The sequence below is a fragment of the Ovis canadensis genome, chromosome 2 (genome assembly GCF_042477335.2).
Source record: "Ovis canadensis isolate MfBH-ARS-UI-01 breed Bighorn chromosome 2, ARS-UI_OviCan_v2, whole genome shotgun sequence".
NCBI lineage: Eukaryota > Metazoa > Chordata > Mammalia > Artiodactyla > Bovidae > Ovis > Ovis canadensis.
The window spans coordinates 222,767,601-222,778,551 of record NC_091246.1 but is presented as its reverse complement, the minus strand read 5'-3'; the positions used below and the strand labels follow the sequence as shown (position 1 = coordinate 222,778,551).

The following is a 10,951-nucleotide window of genomic DNA, read 5'->3' as shown; positions in this document are numbered from 1 at the left end:
CGACCCCTTGGCTACACGGCACTCCAGCCCCTCCCTTCCCTCCCAGTCTACCCATTTCCAGACGCTTCCCATCCCTCCCCTTCTGCCCCCCAAAAGTTTGACGACCGCAAAGGAAACCGAAAAAAGTTCTCTTGTCCCAATCCTGGCGGGCGATCAGCATCTCTTTTGTTCGAGGCGAACCCACAGTTCCCCTGACGTCACCCGGAGCCCGGGCCAATGGGCGCGCGGTCGGCGGCGGCTGCGGCCGGAGGAGGGTGGGAGGGGGTCAGGCCGGTCCCTCCTCCCCGGCCCCCGGGGCCTCGCGGGGGGCGGGAAGGGACCGTCCCATATAAACCCTGGTTCTCTGGGCTCGGCCGCTCGCGCCGGCTGCGCTTTGCACGGGGAAGAGGGGGACCCCTAATCGCGAGCGGGGGCGAGGGGACCTGCAGCCACAGCTTCTTTCGTCCTCTCCTTCCCTCCGTCCTCTACCCTTCCCTTTCCCCATCCTCCAGCCCTGACTCTCCAGGCGGTACTGGAAGGGGACTCCGCCCGCAGGTTGCGAAGGGAGCCAAACTTAAGTGGCAAGTTGCCTCACCGTCTCAAGATGCTCGGGGGTCCGGGGCCCGGGCTGCTGCTGCTGCTGGCCGTCCTGTCCCTGGGGACAGCGGTACCCTCCGCGGGAGCCTCGAAGAGCAGGAGACAGGCGCAGCAGATCGTTCAGCCCCAGTCCCCGCTGACTGTCAGTCAGAGCAAACGTGAGTACTGACCGTGGGCTGGAACAGGCTGCCTCAGGACCGGGCCAGAAAGCCAACCAAAGTTGTGACTGAAGTTTTGTGCGCGCGCGCGCGCGTGGAGTGTGTGTACTCCTACATGAGAGGGGGACATAAAAGACTGGCTTTGAGCAAGCTGGTTTTGTGGGCTTAGGTAAGATAAGGCGTTGGAAGGCGGAGCTCAGCGATGTCCAGCAGGGCTGGTACCGACTCAGGTCATCCTCCTTTGAATTAACCAGAACTCGTCTTTAAAGAGAAAAATGATGCACCCCTTTAAACTTTTATTTTTGGGATTAGTGTGGTCCTTACGCTTATTTTCTTTGTTACTAAGTAATCGGTTAAATACTGTCAAAATGGGGATGAGGGGAGAGTAGCTGAATGATTATGCTGTTCCAACTTTGAATGAGATGTAATTGCTTCAAAATGCTTTCTCAGGATGCTTCTCCAAGAACAGAGATTGGAATTCCTCTTCCAGTTTCTCGAAGACACACCCTCCCTTTTCCTTGGCTAATGGAAACTGCTTAGCATTACCCTTCTTGACTTATTACCCCCAAAGAGGGCTGAAATTCCTTGCACGTTTTAAAACGTGATTCCCAGTTATCTGCTTTTCAGAATGTTTCCATTCCTGTGGTGCAGACCCCTGGCCAGATGGAAATGACATCATTGTATAACATTTAACTAAAGTCAAAAGAAAAACAAAAGGAATACCTAAATATCTACATGTACAAATGTGTGGTTAACTCGTTAGATATCTAGTTGCTTTTAATTCTTCTGATGCTTTGATGATTAACTTTTCCCCCCTTCGTTTGTTGCTTAGGCTTATCAGTTTAGTTGTGCAAGAAAATTCCATACTTTGGAAAAAGGAAGGATCCAAATTTAATGACTTTTTTCTTCATTTCTTACAGCTGGTTGTTATGACAATGGAAAGCACTATCAGATAAACCAACAGTGGGAGCGCACCTACCTGGGCAGTGCCTTGGTCTGTACCTGTTATGGAGGGAGCCGGGGCTTTAATTGTGAGAGCAAGCCTGAACGTAAGTGATGGGGAGCCTGCCTAGTTCTTAGTATCTTCTAATTATTATAGTTATTAGAATCTAATAGATAGAGAAGTAGTGCTTGTTGATTAAATTTAGGATTAGTAGTAAAATTATATATCTCATTTCCCTAATAAAATTATCTTTAACAATGTTTAATAACTGTTTATATTTGCTTTTCAAATTATATTGTTCTTTTTACTTTTCAAACAAAATAACAAATATATCCCAAAGTAGTTTCTAGGGTCTTCTTTCTGTTTTACTTTCCCAAAACATGAATGATATGTGTTCTTTTTCCCTTCAAAAAGAAAGAATTGCTTATAAAATTCTAATTTATTAGAAAGTAATTCCAAATCTTAGACTGTAAGAGTATGGGGCAGAAAGCACTTTGGGCAGTACATTGTCAAACGATTTGTCAGCTGCATTTCAACGTAAAACCACTGACCACTTCAAAGTTCTCATTCCTTTATGACCCTTGATCTATTTCTTATAAATTATGGCAACTCCTGCAGAACCACTGATGAGGCTAAAATGGAAATAGTAGGATTAACAAGGGCCAGTGCTGGGGTGGGGGTGGGAGCTCTTCAGACTGTTTATTTTTAAGTGGACCTTGGTTTGATTTTCTGAGCCAGAGAGAGGAATCTAAAGTCCTTCCTTCACAATCTAGCTGGTTCTAAGGTTGTGCTTTATAGCTTTTTTCCTAAGCGCCTGAGAATCCTTTCCAATGGAAATTCATCACCAGAAAATTAGAAAACTTGTCAAAGGTTGAAAACTGAGGCTTTGTTAGACCCTAGGGTAAAATTGAGATCTGCTACTTCAGGTTTTAAAAACTTTCCACTTGTCCCTTGCTACTCACAGAATAGAAAAGTAGGTTTTCCCTTGGATGAGAGTAGTGGAATAGAAAAGTTTTTCCCTATATAAGGTTCACATGGACTTTCCTTCTTCCCTCAGCTGAAGAGACTTGCTTTGACAAGTACACTGGGAACACCTACCGGGTGGGCGACACTTACGAGCGCCCGAAGGACTCCATGATCTGGGACTGTACCTGCATCGGGGCTGGGCGAGGGAGAATAAGCTGCACCATTGCAAGTAAGAACGGCCTCTGTCCAGGAACGCTGAGATAACACAGTGTGAACTTTTCCATTCCCATCTCTGTCATTTTCTGTTATCCATGACTGGATATTCCTAGTGTGGGGATTTATCCCAGGTGAGCAGACACCCTTCTATGGCCACACAGCTGATTCCTGTGCCTCTGAAAGGTGGCTCTGAGCACAGATGGAGGCAGTGTTCAGTCTGTTTGCATTTATAAGAGAGAGAGAGAGAGAGAGAGAGAGAGTGTGTGTGTGTGTGTGTGTGTACACATATGTCCGTAGCCTAACCAAGCAAATCTCTTGGGTTCCATCCCATTCTTAGAGGAGTTGCCCATTTTATGTTATCTGGGCATCTTCAAGCCAGACTGCTCATGTGGTGATCCGCAGTGATCGGAAAGATGGTCACGAAGAATGAATTAGCCGTTGTGTGCTCTGCTAGTCTTGTTAGCAATGTACACACTGCTTGGATCTCACAGAAACAGTCTGGTTTCTTTGTAACCAGTAGTTTATAACCAGGAAGCAGAGCTCTCTATTCCTAGGAATAATGTGGAATGAATTTTCCAAGGTACTTAGGGATCTGGACTTACTCTCAGCAATTCTAGTTTAGCTAAGTCAAACTTTCCAGTATGATTCATTGGGAATAGCTTCTATTAACACAGCACTTAGTGTTTTTTAATCCATCGTTGTATAAGTCTCTTAAAGGCTCAGTCTAAAAGACAAATCAGACTTCCCTGGCGGTCTAGTGGTAAAGACTCTGAGCTTCCACTGCAGGGGGTGGAGGTTCAATCTCTGGTCAGGGAAGTAAGTGGCACCCCCGCCAAAAAGCATGATGTACAGCCTTCTGGAAAAGACAAATCAGTCTCTTGTGAATAAGCCCAATCAGCCTGTCCTATATTTAATGTTAGAATTTATCCAAGATTATCGGTATATGTTAAGAGTCAGTGTTCTATAGTGTTTACATACTGTTTACACAGTGGACAGTTTAACCTTTGTATGTGCCCTTGTGTTTAACCAGATTTCCACACTTGCGATGTATACATCTATTTGCTTTCCATCAAAAAGACATTTCTATCCTAGGGTGAAGTACGGACTCTCCACATCCTGAAAGCTGGAATTCTAGGTCTAGTGTGCCTTTTGCATTGAATTAGTCTCAGGCTAAACCCACTATGTGTGTGTGGAGGCCATGCCTGGCAGCCTTTCTTTTCTGCTTTAGAACTCAATTTCCTGTGATCTCTCTGGGGATCCAGGATTTATGACTCCTTTCTTTGCTATTCAGATTTCCTCTGTGGTTTCCCATTGTGCTTAAACCAGACATTCAACTGAAGGACCCCAAATGACCAGACCTGTTAACTTTTCCCCTGTCCCCGATGGGAAAGCTGCTCTCTTTGGCCAGCCGAAGGGGTTGGAATATGAGACTTTTTCTGCTTTAAAACTATTTTCTGTCCCACTGTCTGTAACATTTGCTTTTTATCTTGAACAGACCGCTGCCATGAAGGGGGGCAGTCCTACAAGATTGGTGACACCTGGAGGAGACCACACGAGACTGGTGGTTACATGTTAGAGTGTGTGTGTCTGGGTAATGGGAAAGGAGAATGGACCTGCAAGCCCATAGGTGTGTGCTTGGGGATAAATGGGGGTGGGATACACAGTCAAAATGTTGGGTTGAGTCAAAATTGACATGACAAGATACCTGTCTTCCAATAAAAAAGATAAGAGACTGAGAATTCTATTTAAAATAATGAAATGTTGTGTAATCCATAGTCTTCTTTAAGGAATCGGTTCAAATTCCCAACCATGTATAGAAGTCTTAGGGATTCCCAGGTGGCGCCCTGGTAAAGAATCCGCATGACAGTGTAGGAGATGCAAGAGATCTGGGTTCCGTTCCTGGATCTGGAAGTAGGAAACGGCAATTTCAAACAGTATCCATTATCCTTGCCTGGAAAATTCTGGAAACAGAGAATGCTGGTAGACTGCATACAGTGCATGGGCTGGCAAAAAGTCGGCCATGACTGACTATACACGTATCAATAGAAGTCTTAATTGTTTTTCAAAGCTTAAGATAGAGTTGAAAGATTTAGGAAGAAGTCATTTGTTTTCTCTAAGATCTGTTCTCAGATTTCTCCTTGGTCAAGATGTAAGTTTTTTAAAGGAAAAAAAAATGAGACTTTTAACATCTTTCTTTATTGGAACGCGGCAGATAGAAACACCGCGTGTTTGTATGTGGTGTGTGTTCTATCATCTCTTGCTCATTTTTTGTCAAAAATTGCTGTTTCCTTTGGTGTCAATGTTTAGCTGAACTCTATAGATAGAAATCTAAGAGTTTCTGGCTATAAATTTTATTCTGATTGATCTCTAATACAGAGGTTTTTATTTTCTTTGTGTTGCCTCTATTTTTACAGAAATCCAGATTTTAAATAGCTTTCTTGTCATTTTATGCAGGCATTCATAATTGGTCATTTTTAATTAAGATTGGAATTTTGCATAGTCTCACTATGCAAGAGATTCATAGATCCACAGGAGGCACATAGATCCTTTTTGCTCAAAATACTGGTGTGAGGAATGGTGCTAGCTGAAGATGTACAACCCGTGTACTTGTTAGGAGAACAGAATTTCTGCCTGCCAACTTGGCTAGAGCTTCCTTTCACTTTGGTTACTTGCTCTGTGCTTAGTTACAGGGCGTGCCTTTCTATTTGAACAGAGTACCACTTAAAAAAATGTGGTTAGGTTTTTGCTTACACAATATACTTTAAATTACAGGGAGACAGCACAGTTTGAAATAACTTCTTTCTTTTTCTTTCTGTTTTTCCTTCCAATTTCCCCACAGCTGAGAAATGTTTTGATCAGGCTGCTGGTACTTCCTACGTTGTCGGGGAGACCTGGGAAAAGCCTTATCAGGGCTGGATGATGGTAGACTGTACTTGCCTGGGAGAAGGCAGTGGACGTATCACTTGCACCTCCAGAAGTACGTTTTAGATCTGTATGTTAAAGATGAAGTCAGGCATTGTTTTCTGGATTCCTAGAGAGAATTGTCATATGATATCACGTACAACATCCATTCCATCAACATGCTAACCTTTGGATGTCAAGAAAAATTTTGTAACCAACTTATTCTACTTCTTCAAAGAAGACTAAATTAAAATAAAACAGCTTATTTCAGTAAGGTCTTAGGTTATCAGCTACTGAGAAAAAAACTTGATGTTCATTTCAGTGCCAAATGTGTCGAAGACCTGAAGATAAATTGCCAGTGTTTCATCTAAGTGATCACTGAGATATTTTCTAAGTAGCAAGGAAATCTTTAAAATAACAGGCACATGCATCTTTGGGCATATGAGTGCTCTTGACACAGAGAGGAGCAAAGCTCTAAAGTTTTGGGTTTCCATCTATGCTTGACATTTAAGTAAGGCACATAACATTAGCAAAATTGCTGAAAATAAAAGGTACTTATCCCATAGGTTAAATTATGTTTAACACCAATTCTGAGGTCAAGGACAGTGTCTCTGTAGGTTTTTAAGTGCTGTGAAGAAGCTAAACTTTGAAAGTTTCTGAAAGAAACACTGGTATCTCTGTAGCTCCTTCTAAGATTGCCCCGAGGCCTTACTTTTTGCCTTAGGGATTCAATGCTCCTTTTTTGAAGTGTCAAACTATAAAGTTTGTGGAAGCAATACAGCTATCAACTATCAGTGTTATACGTTTAAAATCAAATTAAATATTTTGAACATGTCTTATCTAGCTGGAAGTTTTAACCATCTCATCATGTTCACCATCCAAATTTGAATTCTTTCAAGCAAAAAATAATCTCTTTTAAATAGTGATAGCAATTTAAACTAAATGTTTTTGAGTATCTTGCCAGTTCTCTTACATTTAACATTTTATTATGATTATCAGACTTCCAAGACCTTGGTGGCAGTGTTTTAGTTTAAGACAAGTTAGATGTTTGACTCAAACTCTTATCTATTATTTAAAGCTCTTCTAATAACAAGTTGGGAAAAGCTTCTCAAAGAAAAGTCATTTCTTCCATGAATTTCTTTAAGTCCCTACTTCATTCAGGATGGTGTAGGGATGCAAAAATGAACTGGACATTAGCCAACTCATCAAAGAGAACTTAGTAAGTAGATGAGAAAGGCTTATATATATCATCTCCTACAAAGCACAGAATTAAAACACTTTGAGACAGATACTGAAATAGTACTATGGAGGTTCAGGGGAAGACAACACTTGGTTGGAGATTTGGGAAAAAGTGTCACCAGCAATGCTATCTTTATTCAGACTTCTGCTGTGGTGGGAGATCAATATGTGTCTGTATTTGTCTGAACTTAACATCAACTAATTATTTTTTATCTAACCCAGTGTAGTTCTGTTTCACAAACCAAGCAAATCCTTTCTATCACATTGCAGCATATGGGCAAAGCTGGATTATAATTGAAACAGTTTATTTGCCAGATAATCATAGGCTGATGGTAATTTAGTTACAAATTATCATTTTATTTTCTTGTCTGTCTAATCCCATGGACAGAGGAGCCTAGTGGGCTACAGTCCATAGGGTCACAAGAGTCAGACGTGACTAAATGAACATTAAACAAACATTATTTTATATTAATAATCTCACTTTCCCATCAAAGAGTTAACACCATGAGCAATTCAAAAGATGCCATTTTATTAGTAATGTTAAATAGGTTTGTGTTTGGTAGGGGGTGGGGTGGGACCAGGGGAGAGAATATTTTAGTCAGAGAAGTTGGTGGTGCCTTGAATTGTTTTACATAACAAATGAAAAAACAGATGCTGCTTTCTTTTAATAGCTCCTTTGGGGCGGTTGGTTGAGATCCTATGAGACCTACTTGCCTCCCTATTGTTTCTAGTTTTCTAAAGAAAATCCCTTATGATAAGGCAGGTTGTGAACAGTCATGACTCAAAGCCAGGAGAGCCAGAGGATACAGAGGGAAGACTAGAAAGCGAGGGGATGAATTTAATCAAATAAACAATGTGAAAAAATATAATGAATGAAAGATTTTTATCAAATTTAATGAACTGAATGACTAAATGAAAATTTAATGAGTGAAAAATGGCATTCTGGCAAATAGATGAGTGGAATTAGACTACATCGTATAGCTTCCTTCACACTGTTTTAAATGCAATCACATCTTTCAGAAGTTTACCACCCATGGCACCACAGCTGAATATAAAGGTATCATCCAAAAACAGCTTACCAAACTTGAAGCACTGTATTCTCCTTTTTCTTTTTTTAAACTTCTTCTTGGAGTATAGTTAACAGTATTGTGTTAGTTTGGGGGGTACAGCAAAGTGAATCAGTTTTAGATCATTTATTTAGATCATTTAGCTCAGTCGAAAGAATCTGCCTGCAATGCAGAAGACGCAGGTTCGATTCCTGGTTTGGGGAGATTGGAGAAGGGTATGGCTGTCCCCTCTATTATTCTTGCTTGGAGAATCCCATGGACAGAAGAGCCTGGCAGGCTACAGTCCTTGGGGTCACAAGAGTTGGACGCAACTTAGCGACTAAACCACCACCATTACAGACTTATTACAGAGTACTGAGTGGAGTTCCCTGTGCTGTACACTAGGTCCTTATTAGAAACAACTCTATTGTTATTTTAGGTTTGCATCAAGCCCTTGCCAAGCTCAAACTGATTTACATGTTTTAATGCTTCCTTTCTGCCACAGACAGATGCAACGATCAGGACACTAGGACATCCTATAGAATTGGGGATACCTGGAGCAAGAAGGACAACCGGGGGAACCTGCTTCAATGCATCTGCACCGGCAACGGCCGTGGCGAGTGGAAGTGTGAGAGGCATACGTCCCTGCAGACCACATCTGCAGGTGAGGCACAGGGCCCCGGGGACCCAAACGGGGCACCTTGCACAAAGCATTCCGCAAAGCCATCTTTCCCTTGGTGTGCCCTTGAATGATGATGTGGCTATGAAGCTGAGTTCCTTTGCAGACTGTTAGTTAAAACTTTGTTTACTATCAAGTTTTTTAAACTTAAATAAAAATGAAACTAAAATGGATCTGGGTGGGGGGGGAGGACTAATTTTAGTTCCAAGAGGTTAAACTGATGGCCAAGAAAAATTACTAATATCATGAAACCTACATGATTTATATACAAAGATATAAATAAATATATTGAGATCTGTAGATCAATACACATGTGGATATTCATATACATACCCTTGTGTGTGTATGTTGAATATCTAAAGTACATTTTAATAGAAATGAGAAACTTTTGCTGAGTTACGTGATCCCTTGATTCCTCTACTGGGAAAAGTGGGGAGAAGTACATTTGTTCTTTTTCAGAATGGCATATATCTCCTTACCCTGTCATTCCATTCTTTTTGTTGTGGAAACAATCCTTTATGTGTGGTTTCCATGCTCCAGCAAACTCTGTTGCATTCCGTAAAATAATGCACAGTCATTTTCTTCATGTATTGGCTTTCACATTTGAAAAATTCAGAGTCCTAGACATGGGAAGGAATGACATAATATTTAAGCTTTTTTAAAAAAATAGGTTTTAATTATTTCTAGTACAAGACTAGGATCTTTGCATTATAGCTTGTCTTGTAAGAATCCAAAGAAAGAAAGAGGGCGGTCAAGAATGTGTACTTCTGTTGTTATTCTTGCTCTGTTTTATCAAGTTTTCACTATACAGTGCACTAGCCTTATGGTTTAGTCTTTCATCTAGGTCATTTAGCAAAAAGTATTAATTACTTACTTGGATTTTCCTCCTTTTGATGAGTTTTCATCTTGCCATGAGCACTTAGGAAGGAGAACAAGATTGGACTTGATAACATTTCTTGAGTTATTTGATTACTTTCAGTAAAATTGCTGCTAACCTAAAAAAGAAACAATTACTAATCTCAGCCTACTGAAGCAGTTTAAATTAAAAAGAGTAGAGGTTAATTGGGAGTAAGCATTCAATGATTGCTATCTATTTTTATTAGTATTACTAATATTAATACTGAAATGGCTCTGTTCAAAAAAGTTTGAGAGACATGGAGTTAAACCAATAAAAACTTTCTTCTACAGGAGCTTAATATTCCTTTGCGTTGTGACCCTCCCAAGTGGGGTGTATGAAAACAGATGCCATGTTCCCCTGATATGTGTGACCTTGGGACCATTGTCTATGAAGTATTTGGGTTCCAGTGTTGCTCAGAAAGGAAAGCTGTCTTAAGGGGCCTGTCTTAGAGAGATGCTAAATTCAGTCTACCAGCATTCTAGCTTCAGTTCTAATTCTGCTCCTCCTTGGGCCTGACCCCCAAGAGAACAGATTTCTATGTTTAAAGAAAAGATCGGCATATTCTGTTGTCTTACTCTGAAATGAAAGCTGTCTTAAGAGGATTGATTGATTTTAGGGAAAAAACCATGACAGAGTTCCCAAATAATCTTTGGAGGAATGAAATGTAGGAGGAGGAGGGGTAGTGAATAGAAAATCCAATATGGCTGCCCAGGGCACGGTCTGAGGAGCTCAGAGTTACATCGATGGCGAGAGGTCTGCTGCAGAGCTACAGAGACTTCTCAAAATAATATTAGGAAGAGAGATGCCCAGATATATTGGGCTAGTGGGAGCTGCTAAGAGATGGTGAGACAGACCATTACCGGCCAAGGGAAAAGCCTGGGGACAGCTCAGGGTACAGGAACGGATAATGAGAAGATCAGTGCAGATGAGGCATAGAACAAAGGATAAAGTGATCTGAACTGAATGAAATGGAAAGAATGAAGTCAGCTGATGAGGTGTAGAGGACTGTAAAGTCATAGGCTTTGGCTTGCTGAAATGAGTAAGCAGTCATTGGAGGTACCTGCTCTGTGGAGTGGCAGAATAATGTTGGTGATTTAGAAATACACTCTTGGTAGCTCCAGGTAAGCTGGAAGGTAGAGAACACTGGGTAGCCTCTTGTGGTTTATTTCTTAGGCTGAGTGCCAAAGCTAATGCAAAGAGGGAGGGGCATTTCTTTCCAATCCCAGCTCAGTAACAAGACGGATTGTAGAGTCATCTGGATGAGACCGTGAAGATCCCAGAAAACTACTCCAGGAAGTAGTTTTCCCTTAACCAGCTCTGTGACTTTTC

At 41.4% G+C, this 10,951-nt stretch overlaps 1 protein-coding gene across 12 annotated transcripts in view; it reads left to right on the top strand.

Moving 5' to 3' along the window:
* The first annotated feature begins 326 nt into the window (after positions 1-326).
* FN1 (fibronectin 1) overlaps positions 327-10,951 on the top strand; it is a 69,255-nt gene continuing 58,630 nt past the window's right edge. For all 12 annotated transcript variants that reach the window (XM_069574521.1, XM_069574518.1, XM_069574517.1 and 9 more), the window contains exons 1-6: positions 327-734; positions 1,655-1,783; positions 2,735-2,872; positions 4,355-4,486; positions 5,699-5,836; positions 8,551-8,709. In XM_069574521.1, coding sequence (XP_069430622.1) covers positions 584-734; positions 1,655-1,783; positions 2,735-2,872; positions 4,355-4,486; positions 5,699-5,836; positions 8,551-8,709 — 847 coding nt within the window. In that variant the 5' untranslated portion in view covers positions 327-583. The remainder of the gene's footprint in view (positions 735-1,654; positions 1,784-2,734; positions 2,873-4,354; positions 4,487-5,698; positions 5,837-8,550; positions 8,710-10,951) is intronic.